The sequence below is a fragment of the Vipera berus genome (genome assembly GCF_964194415.1).
Source record: "Vipera berus genome assembly, chromosome: 1".
Taxonomy (NCBI): Eukaryota; Metazoa; Chordata; class Lepidosauria; order Squamata; family Viperidae; genus Vipera; species Vipera berus.
The window spans coordinates 190,352,516-190,371,576 of NC_138202.1; the positions used below are offsets into that span (position 1 = coordinate 190,352,516).

A 19,061-nucleotide genomic window follows, 5' to 3' on the forward strand; every position below is an offset into this window, starting at 1 on the left:
CAATTTTACTTATTCCTAATGCAGTCTTGTTTCATACTGTTACTATACAACTATTAATTTGATTATGATTTGATTACTGTAAAATTTTCTGCAGGCAACTGAGCCTCTAAAATCACTGAGAATATTAAACCAACTGGTTATTGTCTGTACAGTAATTTAAGGTGACGTAGTTTATTTTTCTGGTAGAAGTTGCTGAGCAATTAATTGTTGCTCAAGATTCTAGTTTCCAAGTCAAATTGTGCAATTTAAAAGATGTGTTAGTTCCAACAAATATATAAAATCCACCTAAGCTCTCACAGCTTTTAAATACTAATAGAACTAAACAGAAAATTAAAGGGAATAAATGTGTAAAGTATAGACCAGAAGAAAAAAAAATAGAATCTCACAATAGAGTTTACTCACATCATTTTTTAAAACCATGGATTGCTCAATAAGCAAAATTAGCAAGGTACTTTTGACTTTTGTTTACACTTATGGCCTTTGCGGCATCCCCATCAACACATGACCAAAATTCAAATGCTTGGCACCTGGCATATATTTATGATGGTTGCAGTGTCGTGGGCTCAGCTGAGCACCTTTTGTGATCCTCTGACAAGCACAAGTCAATGGGGAAGCAACATTAACAACCACGTTACTGACATAACAACTGCTGTGATTCACTTAACAACTATGGCAAGAAAGATCATAAAATGGGGCAAAACTCACTTAACAATTGTCTTGCTTAGCAACAGAAATTTTGGGGTCAATTGTGGCCATAAGTTGAGGACTACCTGTGTAACTAGGTTCATATTTTAAGCTAAAACTAAATGAACAGTATCTTATGTTGTGAACTTAGTGTATTAATTGTTCTCTATTATTACTAGCTGAAACAATTTAAAAATATCACAAGTTATCTACTCAGAAAGATGCATTTATGTATCTTTCTAAGGCAGAGGTCCACAACCTCTGGAGGTTGGCAACCCAGCTGGAGGGGAGAGGGGAACTGGGCAGTGCAAGTGGTGGGTTGGCGCGCATACATGCAATTGCCTGCCGGCCCCCCGCAGTTGAGCTGCGTGCATGCGCGCATGCTCTGGCCAGCCACTCGTGCGGCCCAATTCCAAATAGAGATTGGGTACTCCTAAGGTACAATATAATTCCAGGTTTTTGCTGCAATTAACTAACATACTTCTCTAAAATGTATCTGATAATCTCATAATATTCTGTCTAAAGGCTATGCAAATATTGTTTTCTCATTCACAGTAGGAATTTTTTTAACTATCACCAAGATTTTGGTGATAGTTAAAATAATAATATCTCACTTAGAACTTGTTAATTCCATGGGATAGTTGAAAGTGATATTTAATAATTCATAATTCAAATAGACTTTACCAAGGCTCAGTTTGGTAAACAATCACCATAAACTACTTCTCTTCACTTTTACATGGTAGAATTTATTATACAGTTCCACAGTCTTTTCAATACCTTTGAATAAAATAATAAAATATTAAATTGTCAATGAAGTTAATATTGATACTAGTAACATAGAAAGAAAACAATTTATTGTATAATAAGGAAACCTATTAAGTCTTTATTATAACACCTCCTTTTCCTAAGACATTGAACAATAAGATTTTTTTTAATCCAAACAGATGAAATATTTTTCTAATTTGATAATATAAATTTCAGGAAACAATGGCTTACAGATTAAAAATAGTGTTTAAAATTCACAAGTTTTAAATTCAATATAACCTCTTATATTTGTAGAAAAAAGAAGAATATTTATATCTTAAACATTCTATTTTCTAAATCTGTCAACACCATTTATATGGTAGATTCAGTGTCCAGTACTCTTGCTTTTAAGGCTTGGAATCTAACTTGAATATCAGAAACTTGAGTTTCAGGAAATCTCTGTTTTCTAGTTGATGAAGTTTTCATTTTTATTGAATTTTGAATAGTGCTCGAAATAAAATAATATACTATAGGGTCAAAACAACAGTTTGAAACAGCAATACACAGAGTGATTGGATACATAACTCTAACAGCAGTAACAACTGAACAATTAATCCAGGCTTGTGTTCTCATGAGCGCATAAAAAATTAGGGTGATGTTATACGGAACGAAGCAGAAACAGAAAATCAGTAAGTGAACGAGTATCATTCGTAGAACTTTTTTTTTACTTAATTTATTCCTGGTCAGTGTAATTGGCTTATTTAATGTCCTTATAACTATTGCAGAGCATGTCACATTCAGTATGAGAGGAATAAAAAACCCTACTGTTTCGATGAAAATAATAATTCTTGAAAGATAGGTTTTCCAAGTTTTTTCAGAAAAGTGTTCAAAACAGGTATTGTGTGTCCATCCTTCAGAATTAACACGAGCATTGGTGGATTGAAAGAAGCTTGCAGGTATACTTCCCGTTGTCACAATTATCCAAATTATAATGCAGATGATCTTTGCATTTCTTTTTGTTCTGATTGTCTTTGACTGAAATGGATATACAATGGCTAAAAAACGGTCAACGCTGATACTGGTTAAAAACAAAATGCTCCCATACATGTTTGTATAAAATAGTGTGACAGAAATCTTGCATAGTACATCTCCAAATGGCCAGTCTTTTGATGCAAAAGAATAAATCCTGAATGGTAATGTAAACACAAAAAGGAGATCTGATATTGCTAGATTAAGCATGTAAGTTGTAGTTTCATTTCTGATTTTTAGGGTCCAAGTAAAGATGTAAATAGCAACACAGTTTGATATTAAACCAAGGACAAATACCATACTAAACACACAGCCATATAAAGTATATTTAAATGAGTCATGAATAGTACAGTTGGAATTTGCTACCATAATGACAATTATTTATAATTACAGAATTTCTCAGTAAGCCTGTACCTTTGTTATAGTTGTGGTAAATCCTCGGTTGGTTTATAAATCTAGTCTTTCCATTCACTTGGGTCCACATTATTTGAAATTTTCATAGTTCAGTAGGTCACAGTGCTACTTATTAGTATGCCATTCCTTTTTCCCCAAAAATATTAGTAGTTCATGTTCACAAATCTAGACAGTAGTAAATTTCAGAAATAAGGAACATCATCCTTTCAATTAATTAAAATCCAAAAATTTCTTCAAATGTTGAGATTGCTTTTTCCCGTTCACTGGAAAAATACAGCAAATGAAAAACAAAAACAAATAAATCCTATGAAAACTTAAGTAACTTTGAAACTCCTAGGAAAATAGACGTTGAGGTTTCATGACTGTGTTGCAGTTTTCAGTTTTTTTGTTGTTGAACTGTACGATGGAATAAAATTCCGAAGCATGTCCTTTCTTGCTGAATTTCAGCTCTCTCCTTCGATGTTACTCTGCTATTATGCATTTCTGTCTACAGAGAAGATTAAACAAAAAGCCCTACCCATGCTTACTTAACTTATATGATAACATCACAGGAAGAAGGGGCTGAGCTACAAAAGGTTTCAGTTTTCAATTTGCTTTAAGGGGTTTAGTTGGAAAGATTTTAGCCACAAATATTTGTATTGGAAAGTATGTAAATAATTCAGTATAATAATCAAAACTTCCTTAACTCTTGAAGTCTTTGCTAGACTGAACTTATTTTAGAGACACTTGAACTTTATCTATTAGACTTAAACATAATTCATACACATTATTTAAAGCTCGTTGTAAGGGCGTTTGCCACATTCATGCAATGAAGTAATACTCGATTTACTTTGGGAGGTAAAGGTAATGCTTCAACTTTTTATTGTTGTTGAATGAATTACCTGTAGGTGTAGGGCTAATCTACTATAGATTAAAGTTTACAAGGACTACAGGTAGGCTGAAAAATAGGCAGGTGCTAGTTTAAAGTGGAATGAACCTCTGTGTGTACTTTACTCCATGGTCCAGTTTTGTCATTCTCTTTAATACATTGCTGCAACCTAGTCCTAGCATCTAAGCAGTTTTTCCTAAAATGTAAATGGGAAACAGAGTCACTTCTCATAACATGATTGCCAATATGATATATATTCCTTGGAGGAAGCAAGTAAGCTTTTAAAATAACCTATTAGTTACAATAACCTAATTATTTTACCATTGCCAAATAAAATTTATTTTGTACACACTTTGCTGAACATGTTTAATGGCTGTACGTGCGTTCCCTTGGAAAAATATAGCACAGACAAGTCTTTGAAGTCGAGCAAGTCCTCTCTTGTGGCTATTCACCCAATTTCATTGGGTGACTCCTCAGATGATCAAAGTTTGGGTGGGTCATCTTCAAACTGAATAATGTCACAATCCTTTAAGGTTTGTCAGTATGGATGAGCCAAGATTTAGTAATTCCATACTTGAATTCAGCCTATTGGCTTCTCAAGACAGAACATTTTCCCTTACTGTAAATTCAGGAATAGAGTGAGACATTCAGAAGCTTGGCTACAGCCAAACAGACTTTTGTAGCCAGTGCTAAAGGCAGGTCTTTACAGCCTAAGAGTTTTCAGTGGGAACATATTGTGGTAAGCTTTAATTTGTTGAGGTATATGACTTACTAAATCACAAGCCCCGATCTATAGCTTCAATAATTGGCTATATACTGCATACTCAGCCAAAACTCTACAAGCTGGCTAATGATTTGGATGAATCCAAATCTTGTTAGGGTCGATAATCTTTGCATTATGTATAAAAGGTTGCTGTCATGCACTTAGAAAGAGCTTGTACTTATAACATTAAACAAGAATGTCCATACAGCCATCTTAACCCTTCAAGCACAAAAACACATGAAGAACTCTAGACTAAAATTCATGACATCACTGAAGATGAGGCCAACCAGAAATTTCCACAATAGAAAAAGAAATACAAATTGGATTTAAAATTGCTGGAACAATCATCTTTACCCTGAAATATTTTGATAATACCACTTAATGGCTTTTAAAATATGAAAGTAGTGATCTGCTACTCAAGATTTAAAAACCTTCAAGATGTCAAAAAACAAAAAACAATGCCAACCCAAGGCAAATAGGCAGAGAATTGAAGTAGTAATATATTTTACTAGGCTTGAGAATGGTGACTTTAGCTATAATGTAAAGAAAAGTCTATTACTTGAGAAGAACTAAAGTTCTAAACAAAGTATTATTGTAGAGATATGCAAACAGCAAAAGCACATATTGTTAAGGCTATTGTTGTAGAAAGAAGAGACTCACGCCAGCTCTTCAGAAAAGGAAAAGTTTAATACGCAGGTTCAGAAGGCTTGAACAAAGCAAAAGTCTGAACCCCGAAGGGCTCATAAACAGACATTTTTATAGACCTCTAATTCCTAGTTATACATTGTTATACCTTGTTACTTATGTGGTTAATATTCTACACATTCTTATCCGAAGACAGTTTACAGAAGAAAATTACTTGTAGTACGTGTAGACAGGATATAATTATCCCAATCATCATCTGCCTTAAGGACAAGACTATGTTTGCTTAAACAAGGACTTTAGTACATTCCTCTTTAAGACAGTCACCGGGGAATACGTGTAGTTACGCTAACAGGATTATGGCTTCCTTGATCAGTATCTGTTCTAAGGACAAGAATACTTTTTTTTCACTATTATTTTAGTACATTTCCTCTTTACTATGGTTTTCCAAATTTTAACATAATGACTATGAAACCTAGATCATCAGACAAACTGAATGAAGAAAAATTGGTGCCTTTACATTGAGATCTTGGAGAAAATTGTTGAGAAACACTGGAGCTGCAAGTAAAATATTGTTATTCCAAATGAAGTAAAACCATACTGTTGCCTAATTATGTTTTGGATCCATATTATGAAAGGAAGAGCTATTGGAGAAAACCCTGATGCCTGAAAAAAAAGACAATATAAGAAAAATGGAAGACATAGCGGACAAAGCTGGGAAGAACTCAACTGTGTTGGATTATATATCATATGTCAATCATCTGTTTGTGGAGCCTTGTTAATTTTTTTCAAGCATGTTAAGGCATAGATTTTCAACATTAACTAATGTTACAAAAAAGTTTGTTGTCAAAGCAAGAACATTCGATGTTAGCAGCGTTGACAACCTCCGGAAGTCAGGGAGAAACTATAATATTTTTGCTTTATGCTATGTATTTACACCCCTTCATGGATTACTGCCTTGTCGTGGCGAAGGGGCTTGCGTAATTCAATGAAGCTATGAGCTATGCCGTGCAGGGCCACCCAAGACGGACAGGTCATAGCAGAGAGTTCTGACAAAACGTGATCCACTGGAGAAGGAAATGGCAACCCACTCCAGTATCTTTGCCATGAAAACCCTATGGACAGTACCAAAAGGCAAAACGATATGACGCTGGAAGATGAGCCCCTCAGGTCGGAAGGCGTCCAATATGCTACTGGGGAAGAGCAGAGGGCTAGTACTAGTAGCGCCAGAAAGAATGAAGCGACTGGGCCAAAGCCGAAAGGACGCTCAGCTGTGGATGTGTCTGGTGGTGAAAGGAAAGTCCAATGCTGTAAAGATTTTTTCTCCATAGGAACCTGGAATGTAAGATCCATGAATCAAGGAAAGCTGGACGTGGTCAAACAAGAGATGACAAGACTGAACATTGACATCTTAGGTATCAGCGAACTAAAATGGACAGGAATGGGTGAATTTAATTCAGATGACCATCAGGTATACTACTGTGGGCAAGAATCCTTCAGAAGAAATGGAGTAGCCTTCATAGTCAATAAAAGAGTAGGAAAAGCAATACTGGGATACAATCCTCAAAATGACAGAATGATCTCAGTTCGAATCCAAGGCAAACCATTCAATATCACAGTAGTCCAAGTCTATGCCCCAACCACCAGTGCTGAAGAGGATGAAATTGACCAGTTCTATGAAGCACTACAGCACCTTATAGAACTAACACCAAAAAATGATGTTCTTATCATCATGGGGGATTGGAATGCTAAAGTAGGAAGCCAAAAGATAACTGGAATAACAGGCAAGTTTGGCCTTGGAGTGCAAAATGAAGCAGGGCACAGGCTGATAGAATTCTGTCAAGAGAATGCGATGGTCATAGCAAACACTCTTTTCCAACAACCCAAGAGACGGCTCTACACATGGACATCACCAGATGGTCAACACAGAAATCAGATTGACTATATGCTCTGCAGCCAAAGATGGAGAAGCTCTATACAGTCAGTAAAAACAAGACCAGGAGCTGACTGTGGCTCAGACCATGAGCTTCTCCTTGCAAAGTTTAGGCTTAAACTGAAGAAAGTAGGGAAAAGCACTAGGCCACTCAGGTATGAATTAAATCATATCCCTGTTGAATATACAGTAGAGGTGACAAATAGATTTAAGGAATTAGATCTGATAGACAGAGTGCCTGAAGAACTATGGACAGAGGTTCGCGACATTGTACAAGAGGTAGCAACCAAAACCATCCCAAAGAAAAAGAAATGCAAGAAAGCAAAATGGCTGTCTGAGGAAGCTTTGCAAATAGCTGAGGAAAGGAGGGAAGCGAAAGGCAAGGGAGAAAAAGAAAGATACGCCCAATTGAATGCAGAATTCCAGAGAATAGCTAGAAGAGATAAGAATGCCTTCTTAAATGAACAGTGCAAAGAAATAGAAGAAAACAATAGAATAGGGAGGACCAGAGATCTTTTCAAGAAAATTGGAGAGATGAAGGGAACGTTTAATGCAAAAATGGGCATGATAAAGGACCAAAATGGCAGGGACCTAACAGAGGCAGAAGAGATTAAGAAGAGGTGGCAAAATTACACAGAAGAACTATACAAGAATGAGCTTAACGTCCCTGATAATCACAATGAGGTGGTCACTGACCTCGAGCCAGACATCCTAGAATGTGAAGTGAAGTGGGCCTTAGAAAAACTGAGCAACAACAAAGCTAGTGGAAGTGACAGTATTCCAGCTGAGCTATTCAAAATCTTAAAAGACAATGCAGTAAAAGTGCTACACTCAATTTGCCAGCAAATTTGGAAAACTCAACAGTGGCCACAGGATTGGAAAAGATCAGTTTACATTCCAATTCCAAAGAAAGGCAGTGCCAAAGAATGTTCAAACTATCGCACCATTGCACTCATTTCTCATGCTAGTAAAGTCATGCTTAAAATCCTACAAGCTAGACTTCAGCAGTATGTGGATCGAGAACTACCAGAAGTACAGGCAGGATTTCGAAGAGGCAGAGGAACTAGAGATCAAATTGCCAACATACGCTGGATCATGGAGAAAGCTAGGGAGTTCCAGAAAAACATCTACTTCTGCTTCATTGACTATGCTAAAGCCTTTGATTGTGTGGATCACAACAAACTGTGGCAAGTTCTTAAAGAGATGGGAGTACCAGACCATCTTATTTGTCTCTTGAGAAACCTATATGCGGGTCAAGAAGCAACAGTGAGAACTGGACACGGAACCACTGATTGGTTCAAAATTGGGAAAGGAGTCCGGCAAGGCTGTATACTGTCGCCCTGCCTATTTAACTTATATGCAGAGCACATCATGAGAAAGGCAGGGCTAGATGAATCAAAAGTTGGAATTAAGATTGCCGGAAGAAATATCAACAACCTAAGATACGCAGATGATACCACTCTAATGGCAGAAAGTGAAGAAGAACTAAAGAGCCTCTTGTTGCAGGTGAAGAAGGAGAGTGCAAAACTTGGGTTGAAACTTAACATTAAGAAAACCAAGATCATGGCATCTGGCCCTCTCAATTCCTGGCAAATAGATGGGGAAGAAATGGAGGTAGTGACAGATTTTATTTTCCTGGGCTCCAAGATCACTGCAGACGGGGACTGTAGCCAAGAAATTAAAAGACGCTTGCTCCTGGGGAGGAAAGCCATGGCAAATCTAGACAGCACACTAAAAAGCAGAGACATCACCCTGTCAACAAAAGTGCGTATAGTCAAGGCTATGGTCTTTCCAGTTGCAATGTATGGCAGTGAAAGTTGGACCATAAGAAAGGCTGAGCGCCAAAGAATTGAGGCCTTTGAACTGTGGTGCTGGAGAAGACTCCTGCGAGTCCCTTGGACTGCAAGGCGATCAAACCGGTCAGTCCTAGAGGAGATCAATCCTGACTGCTCTTTAGAAGGCCAGATTCTGAAGCTAAAACTCAAGTACTTTGGCCACCTAATGAGAAGGAAGGACTCACTGGAGAAGAGCCTAATGCTGGGAAAGATCGAGGGCAATAGAAGAAGGGGACGACAGAGAATGAGGTGGCTGGATGGAGTCACTGAAGCAGTAGGCGCGAGCTTAAATGGACTCCAGAAGATGGTAGAGGACAGGAAGGCCTGGAGGAATGTTGTCCATAGGGTCGCGATGGGTCGGACACGACTTCGCAGCTAACAACAACAATGTATTTACAGATTTTTCAAAACATTTGTAGTTTTATGATATGCCCTGTTCACCGCCCTGAGTCCTTCGGGAGAAGGGCGGTATAAAAATTTAATAAACCTATAAACCTATAAACCAACCTATTTTTATTTTTTTGCAATAAACTACTGTATTTTCTGAACTGGCATTTCTTGTTAATTCAAATGAGCTTTAGAGTTCAGCTGTTTTTATTTTATTTCATGAAATCCTTAATTTCGTAATGTTTCACCTTGGTTTCCTGTACATATATATGTAGCTAAGTGTAGGATGCTTAATGCTGTGGGACAGAATGTAATATATTTAACTTTATGTACAAATATGATTATTTAAATATTTTCCCTAGATAAAAGTGAAAGAAGGTACAAAGTCCTAGGTGTAGGGCGTGGTTCTGCTTAGTAATATTCCTTTAAAATTCAGCTCTATAGTGCTGGATTATCTGGGCAGATCAAGTCTATATGAATTTTATGGCATTTTACTTCTTGTATGGTTATTCAGAAAATATGACAATAGCTTATTGAATGTACATTGGATGGAAAGAACCCTTGTCAGATTTTAACAGTGTTTTGTAAATTTCTTTGATCATAAATACTATAAATATGCACGTTACTACTTTAAAATCCATTTATGAAAGTTATAGCCAAATACCAGTTAGTGGTGAAATTTATCTTACTTAGAAGAATTGATATGGCATTTTCTGTAAATATGCTATTATTTTTAAAAAACTTATGGGAAAATGCTGAAAATAATGTGTAAATGAATTCACAAAAAACATCACTAGTCTTTAGGTAAAAGTAGATAGGGTCCCTCCCCCCAAAAAAGTAATACCTATATATAAATACTGTTTTACCTGGGTGCTGCTTTTTACTGTTTCCTTATATTTAAAATTTTCTAGACAAAGACTCAAGATAATCCAGTTTGCCTACCTTGAGAACTGTACTGTGGGCACAATTATTAGGCAAGTTGTATTCTGAAAGATTATTTTTTTTATTAAACAACTACAGTGCTCTCTGTTAATCCAAAATGTTAATAAACCTAAAATATTTAAGAAAGTAAAAGTGAGGTTTTGGCTTTCTTAGGAGAATATCTATGTGTGCAGAATTACTGGGCAACTATTATTATGCAGAATTATGCAACTAAATGAAAAATGAAAATTTTGCTTATCTCATTTGTTTATTTGTATTTGTTAAAATGGGAATAATAAACAACCAATTCAAAATGTACAAACAAACATTTCTGACATTTTTTTTTAAAAAATCAGTGAACAATATAGCTACCCTTCTTTTCAATAACAGTCATAAGGCTTCCATTCATGGAATGCATCAGTTTTCTTGATCTGTTGATGATCAACTTGGTGGCGGCAAATCCCCTGCCAGGAGTGCCTCTTATTCCCAATGAATATCAAGATTTGGTTGAAGTGTTCAGCAAGACAGAATGTGACATCTGTTAGTCATATGATTATAGCCTAACTGGTTGGGTTGGCAATATATAAGCCATGATTTGTAATGTATCCCTTTAATGTGTAATGATTGGCCAACGCTGTGTTCTTTCAACGGCCATAAGAGGGAGCTAGAGACATAGCTTCTTACTCTCTGTGTTAGTTGCTGATTATTGTTGATTGTGGTTTTGCTACTGTTTGCTAAACCTGAAGAACTGTGTTTTTGACTTTTGGACTGGTAAGATGAATTTGTATTGGATAACTCTTGAACTGTTGATATCTTCTCTGTACCCGTGTATGACCTGGACTGTTTATTCTTGACTTGTGCTACTCCTAATAGTATTTTCCTTTTTACACATCTCAGTGTATCAGTGTGGTTGCTGTGCAAAACCTGACTACTCTCAGTACCACTTCTTCTGTGCATTCTCCTTGTTGGCTCAGGAGATATTCTGCACAAACCCTGTCAACATCCCTCCCCCTAGCACCACTGATTGTGCTATTGAGATTCTGCCAGGAGCTAAATTGCCAAAGTCAAAGATGTATGCAATGACCCCACTCAAAGTGGAAGAATTGAGGGAATACATTGATAAAAATTTGATGAGGGGTTTTATTGAACCCGCAAAATCCAAAGTGGCTGCCCCTGTGCTTTTTAAAGAGAAAAAAGATGGATCACTTAGACTCTGCGTTGATTTTAAAGGTCTGAACGCTGTTAGTGTGGAGAATATGTACCCTCTCTCCTTAATGAAGGACATGTTAGCCCACCTGGCGAAAGGATGAATTTTTACCAAATTAGACCTAAGAGAGGCGTATTATCACGTGAGAATAAGAAAAGGTGATGAATGGAAAACTGCCGCCAACAGTAGTTAGTTTAAAGTCATGCCTTTTGGATTACAAGGAGCTCCTGCTGTGTTCATGCAGCTGATCAACCAGGTGCTTCATGATCATTTATATAAACGGGTTTTGGTGTATCCTGATGGCATCTTAATCTATACAGAACATACAGTTTTAGTATGAGAAATACTAAAGAAACTGCTGAACGCTAAACTCTGTGCCAAACTCTCAAAGTGCGAGTTCCATCAGGCACGTTTGGATTATCTGGGTTACAGAATCTCCAGTGAAGACATTGAAATGGATCCAGCTGAAGTAAAAGCAGTGATTGAATGGCAGCCTCACAAACTAAGAAACAGCTCCAAGGTTTTTTGTGATTTGCAAAAAAAATTCTACCGTCAATTTATACCTTCATTTGCTGAGATTGATTTGCCCTTTACAGAACTATTAAAAACTGGCAAGGATGGGGGTAAACCACGACCAGGTCAACCCTTATACTGGTCGTTAGAGTGCCAAACCGCTTTTGAAAATTTAAAAAGACTGCTGCAGAACCAATTCTCAAACAACCTCATCCTGAGCAGCAATTTGTTATTCAAGCTGATGTTAGTGATGTGGCTATGGGGGCAGTGCTGTTGCAAAAAAAATGAAGGAAATTTACAACCCTGTCCTTACACTTCAAAAAAACTCACTGACACAGAGTGGAGGTGGGCCATTTGGAAGAAGAAAGCCTTTGCAATCAAATGGGCTTTATTGACTTGGCGGTGCCTTTTGAAGTATGGACTGATCACAAAAACTTAGAGGCACTGAAAACTCCCTGTAAATTGTCTCCCAAACAAGTACGCTGGGCGTAATATTTAATCATTTTAACTTTACCCTGAAATACATACCGGGTGGAAAGAATTTCTTAGCTGATGTCTTCTCTAGACTGCCTCAATATAAAAGCCAACGTGAACAAGTCATAGATTCTATTATGCCTCCACCTCAAGTTATTTCTCAAATAATCCCTGGGAAACAATGATATGTGAAGTCCCCTAACCCAGACGACCCATTGACAAAAGAAATTGAAGCAAGAACTAAAAAATGACAAACGGCTCAAGGAAAATCAAACCATCCTAAATGGGCTAGCTTGGAAAGGGGGGAAATTATATTTGCCTGAATCGCTCAGACTCCAAGCACTCCAGCTCAGACATGATATTAAACAAACTGGTCACTTTGGCTATTTAAAGACACTACACTTAGTTTGAAGGCAATTTTGGTGGCCAGGCTTAAAGAAAGATGTGGAGAGTTATGTAAAAAGCTGTGCAGTCTGTGCTACCATGAAGAGGATCCCAGGAAAGCCTCCTGGGCTTACAGCCTGTTGCAGATCCTTCTCAACTATGGGAAGAGATTGTTATGGACTTTATTGCTGAATTACCAGAGAGTAAAGGAAATACGATAATATGGACTGTGATTGACCCTTTTGTCAAAACAAGCTCACTTTATAGCATGCTTTGGCCACCCATATGCCCCCAAACTAGCCACGTTATTTCTCAAACATATTTACCGATTGCACGGTGCACCAAAATGAATAATTTCTGACAGGGGAGTTCAATTTACAGCCAGATTTTGGAGGGATTTCCTCAAGCTGATTGGGTCTACACGAGGACTCTCATCGGCTTTTCATCCCTGTACAAATGGAGCGGCTGAAGAAGCAAATGCAATGGTGGAGCAGTATCTTAGATGCTATGTAGATTACCAACAGACAAATTGGACTTTTGCTGAAGTGGCTAACAACAACACAGTACAGCAGCACCGGACTTACACTGTTCAAAGAGCCACTGGAAGGGATTTTATTCCGATGCCTGAATACCCTCAGAACCCCCCTACCTCTCAAACATTAGATCAATGGGTATCTACTGGAGAGGTGTTTGGGACAATGCAAAAAAAGCTTTAACAAAAGCCTCAGAGGTTTACAAAAAACAGGCTGATAAGAAAAAAGCACCTCATTCCGGGTGGGGGAAAAGGTTTATCTTTCTGCAAAGTATCTAAAGACTTAAGTTACCTAGCAAAAAATTGGGGTCAAAATACCTGGGACCATTTCCCATAGTGCATATTTTGAACCCAGTCACTGTACACTTAAAACTCCCTCGTCTTTTAGGAAAGATCCACCCAGTGCTTCACTGCAGTCTGTTAAAACCTTTCAGAGAGTCAACTCTTTCCAAGAAAGCACCTGGCCCGCTTGTGGTGGCTGGAGAGACTCATTATAAAGTAAAGCGTATTCTTGATGCTAGATTATACAAGGGTAAATTGCAATATTTAGTGCAGTGAAAGGGATACCTGTTATCAGAAACCACCTGGTGGTGCTGATGTGAAAGCTGATAGACTTATAGGCAAATTCTGTGATAAGATGGCGGCGCCTGGAATGGCTGCGGCTGCATTGGCTCTTGAAGGCAAATAGTTTTGGGAGGGATAGTAATGGCTATAGGCCACATGATCAGGAAGATTTTAATGTGTTTGAGCAACATGGTGGAACTAAGGTAACATATGACATACGACCAACAATCTTTGCTCGCATGGCAAGTTTCTAGTTGTTTTGGAACTGTTGGTGAGACTGTTAAAAGTCGTTGGCGCTGTTTGAATTTGTTCTACCAGCAGCAAGATCTGACTGCTGGCCCAGTGATGGATTGTATTGCAAATCAGGGCTGTTTCCAGAGGAGGCAGAGGAGGAGAGGACCTGGAGCTTATGGAGCGAAGGAACTGGATGAGGCTGTCGGCAGGCCCAGAGGAAGAGAGAGAGGCTTTTGGAGGAGTTGGTGGCGGCGGCAGCGTGCTCCAGGGGCGAAAAGAAGCAAGGCCTCTTTAAGGAAAAGGTGGAAGAGTCAGGATCAGAAAAAGGAAAGAAGGCGAGGTTGTCAGAATACAAGCTAACCTGAGGGCTAATCCACATGGAGCCCCATTTCCATCTGTCCTGTTTGCCATCGTTCACTCCCTAGAGACTAAAATGGACAATGTGAAATTTGAGCGGGCCCCGAACAAGGAGTATATATCGGAGGTGGTGACCCTTTGAGAGCTGTATGCAACAAAATTTCATTTTGATGTATGCCGATTTGTGTACATTCAAAGTGACAATAAAGTTATCATGTTATCATGTTATAAACATCCCAGTAAACCGAGAGGAGATTCTTAATTTTTATTCTTGTTTAATTTGCAGGATTTCTCCTTTCTTTTAAGGGGAGCCGAATGTCAACGCTGTGACAAACTGAACTGTTTTCATTTTGCCTTTCTTGCTACATATTTAGTTTAGAAAAAGAAGAAAGGGGTGTGTGTGTAGTTTTCAGTTAGCCAAAACAATTCAAATATATGCGAACCAAGGTCATTGCTGATAATGTTTTGGTGGGCTGGAGAGTGCCCGCGTTTTCTAACAATTGGTGAATGTGATTTATGACAGCAAATTGGGGTGGGAATTGCAACTTGCAACTTTGTAACCGAGGGGAGGGGAATTTAGTCTTGGGTTCACCTTTGTATGTGCCGTTATCTTGTAGCCAAATAAAAATGTTCTTTAAGGAAGAATTCCTTTCCTTGAAGTTCTTTTAATTGGTCGCATCTTTTGGAACCATGACACAATGTTTTGTGCAGCAGCAGCCATAGTCTCCCAGACACTGTTCAGAGAGCTGTACTGTTTTCCTTCACTGTAAATTTCCCATTTAAGAAGGACCCACAAATTCTGTATAGGGTTTTGTTGAGGTGAGGAAGGGGCCCATGTCATTATTCGTTCATCTTTGAGGCCTTTACTGGCTAGCCATGCAGTGGAGTTCTTCAATGCATGCGATGGAGCATTGTCCTGCATAAAAATCATGGTTTCTTGAAAGATGCAGCTTTTTTCCTGTACCACTGCTTGAAGAAAGTGTCTTCTAAAATCTAGTAGTGGTTTTGGGAGTTGATTTTGAGTCCATCTTCAACCTGAAAAGGTCCAACTAGCTCATATTTCTTTAATAATACCAGGTCATGCCAGTACTCCACCTAGAACTTACTGTTGCGTTAGTCCATCCATCTGGTCCGTCAAGAGTCATTCTCGTCTCATCAGTCCATAAAACCTTTGAAAAATCTGTCTTCAGATATTTCTTCACCCAGTCTTGCCATTTCAACTTATCTTGTTCAGTGATGGTCGGGTTTCAGCCTTCCTTACCTTGGCCATGTCTCTGAGCACTGAACATCTTGTACTTCTGGGCACTCCAGAACGTTTGATTCTTCTCAAATCTTTGGCAGTTAATGTGTATTTTTACAATTATTTACTTTTCAGAGTCAGTTAAATCTCTTTTTTTGGCCCATTTTGCCTGAGGAAAAGAAGCTGCCTAATAATTATGCACACTTTGATGTGTTGATCTCCTTAGGTCACACCTTGTCTCATTATACAAATACACATCACCTGATATGGTCATATCCACTAAGAATTTAAGTTTATACAGCTTGGAGGTAGAAAATATGCATAAAAATGATATGGTCAAAATACTCATTTGCCTAATAATTGTGCATACAGTGTAGTACTGCAGCATTTCTGAAGAGGTTCTCTGTGTGTCATGCTCTCACTATTTTGATAATTTTGATTATTCAACTAGTTATCACAAAAGTTGATATAGAGAATAAAGAAACGCTATTATTTAATATAAATGAATTTCTGTGTACAAAGTTGGAAAGAATAGTATAAATTGGTTGCACTTTTTAAATACTTTAGTATACTCATTTCACTCTCTACACAATCTCATATTTGCTACTTACAATAGGAATAAATTATTTGCAAAATTTCCAAAAGAATAAATAGTTTAATGTTAGGGACCTCCCTGGTAGGATGACTTAAGCTAGAAATAATGAAAGCTACTTTGATAATTTTTAAATTAAAATGTTGATAATTGAGGGCAGCATTCAATGAACTTCCAGGTTGTTTCATTCCATTTCATCTCAGATTTTGCTTGCTTCCCAACCCTTAGAGAATATTTTATCACCACTGAGCATGCTTAGTTCTTACCAACATTTTGAAAATTTTTATATCCTTTTCAGTAACGTGCAATATTGTTATTCTGATGCATGAGAATTATTTTACTACATATTTTGGGGACATTTTCCTTTATATAGCCTTATTTTCATACCAGGGTTAAATAAATATTCCTTTGAATCATACCTACATAATACTTAAATAGGGGACCTCTAGGAAAATTCAGGACTTGGATGCTACTGTGGTATTCTGCAGCACTGTAATTTTTTCACTGGCATCCAGAATTAGTAGTGCAGGATTTAGAAGGCCTATCCTTCTAATATTATAAGCTTAGAGAAGTGAACCTTATTGGGATTCAGTATAGCACATTTTCACATGGTATTATTGATGTGTAAATCAGGCTTATTTGTGATACAAATAGGAAATTAAAATAAAGCGGAACAACATGAAAGTTATGAATTTGTACATACTTATAATATCTCATTGATTTCTTTATATATTTCATAATTTATGATTTACTAATGTAATTATTTAAATAACTTAACATGCAGCTTTCTATTTGCTTATATACTTCATATATAAGTACTATGGTTGCTAAATTCCTTGCTGTTAAAAGCTGTATTGACAAATGTTTGAAACAAATGTATATGGAAGTTAGCTTCCATTTTGAATATTCTTAGGATGGTACTTCTAAGATAGACTATTATGTTATGAGTAAGAAGAATTTACATAAGAAATGTAATTATTGTTTGGTGTCTTTTAGAATTCACCATTATTTGAGCTGATAAAGCAGTCCAAAGAGCGAGAGGGGCAGGCTGATGAGCCCGAGCCTGCCAACTATTTTACTCAGCCTCTTCAACATAATCACAGTGCTGCAGATTTGTAAGTAAAATGGTCCTCAAAGAAGATATTTTCCACTTTCATATAGAGCTACCCTCTTGCATGTCGGGATCCAGATTAAAAGATTGCTTATAGACAGTTGTGTAGCATCTGCTTGAACATAATGCAGCAAGAAATGGACACCTGCTACCTCTCTGGGTAACTCTTTTCATTATCAGGTTGCACTTTCTCTTAAGAATTTCCCTAATATTTGCTCTGAATTTGTTTTCCTGTAATCGTAAGCTTCAGTACTTGCTGCTTTTATCAAAACCATGAAAGTAGCATTCTACTATTGTGTTGCAAGCTTTGTTTTTGTGGGACAGGCAGGCAGGCAGGTATCATCGTAATGCACATAGAAAAGGAGTGAGCATGCTTTGTGACAATGCAATGCTGCTTTTGTCAGTTGCTTCCCCCTATAGATACAGCTTTAAATCCATGATTCCATATCTTGCACTTGGAAACACTCTTGACCAGCCTTTTATCTGTCTGAACTGTGCTACTTTCTGCTATTTTATTCTGTATATTACTGTCTTTGATACATAATGGCATCTAAAGAAGTTTATAGCAAATGCAAGTTTAAAACACTTGAATTAAAATGTAAATAGGTTAAGACAGTAACCAAAGTGCAGCAGTAAATAGATCCAGTAAGATGCTTTGTCTCACACTGTATTTTTTTCTAGCTATGTGAGCTGTGTTTTACTAGTAACAGTCATTGAGAGCTGGATTGGAAAGCAATGGAGAAGGAGCTAGGCCACCTTATACTCAAGTCATTTTGAAAATTAGGCTTGTGGTCTAGAATATTATTATTCTAATTATCCTTTTTTTATTCTGCGTATCTGTATCCTGTTTTTAGGTACCTCTCTCCCACAAAATCTCCTAAGAAAAAAGTTTCTCCCGCTTTTGTATATTCTCCAGAGTCACAGGGTTTGGGGCTAAATCAGCCTCAGAAACCTTATAAATCTATTTCTTTGTCATATTTCTATAAAAAAGGTGAGTGGATTTTAAAAGCTATTTTTCAACATTGTTGTCAAATTTAGATTGGGGTGCCCAATTTTGGCAACTTTAAGACTAGTGGACCCCAATTCCCAGAATTCTAGGAGTTGAGAACCACCAGTCTTAAAGTTGCCAAATTTGGACACCCCTAATCTAGAATAAATCATGAAGGTAGCAGGTGAGGGGGCAAATGAGCCAACCGCACAGAAAGTCTCCTGTGCCAGTCTTCTTTGCTTGGTAAAAGCCAGTTCTGGCTGGTCAGCTGAAGAGCATAAAAGGAAGGACTGGAGACTAAACAAATATTTAAGGCATGTTTCGGGTCTAAGTTAATCCATTGCCTTCCTTTACCACTAACTTTATTGCAATTTAAAAATAGTCCTAATATATGTTTTAATTGCAGCATTATGTAAATTATATTTTTTAAACATTTTAATGCATTTCTTGATATCTTCTATAATTATTTGCCCATGACATATGTATCACGGAATTTTATTACGTGTAGAGTTTACCAAATTAAAAGAATAATATAAAACTTACATATTACTAATTCCTAATATATTTCTACAAATTCGAGCAGTGATTTCAGATTACTAAAAAACGCTTCTGTTGAAATCACAGCAGTTATTAGAAAAGAAGAGT

The 19,061-nt window shown here is 37.3% G+C and overlaps 2 protein-coding genes across 4 annotated transcripts in view; one reads left to right on the plus strand and one right to left on the minus strand.

Moving 5' to 3' along the window:
* RB1 (RB transcriptional corepressor 1) overlaps positions 1-19,061 on the plus strand; it is a 79,366-nt gene that overhangs the window by 42,640 nt on the left and 17,665 nt on the right. For all 3 annotated transcript variants that reach the window (XM_081313705.1, XM_081313706.1, XM_081313707.1), the window contains 2 exons: positions 17,314-17,432; positions 18,283-18,419. In XM_081313705.1, the coding sequence (XP_081169831.1) occupies positions 17,314-17,432; positions 18,283-18,419 (256 nt within the window). The remainder of the gene's footprint in view (positions 1-17,313; positions 17,433-18,282; positions 18,420-19,061) is intronic.
* Positions 1,637-2,826, minus strand: LPAR6 (lysophosphatidic acid receptor 6; the record flags this gene model as incomplete). Its single annotated transcript, XM_081313709.1, has 1 exon — positions 1,637-2,826. One exon carries the CDS (start codon positions 2,824-2,826, stop codon positions 1,801-1,803), a length of 1,026 nt encoding a protein of 341 aa, XP_081169835.1. The 3' UTR covers positions 1,637-1,800.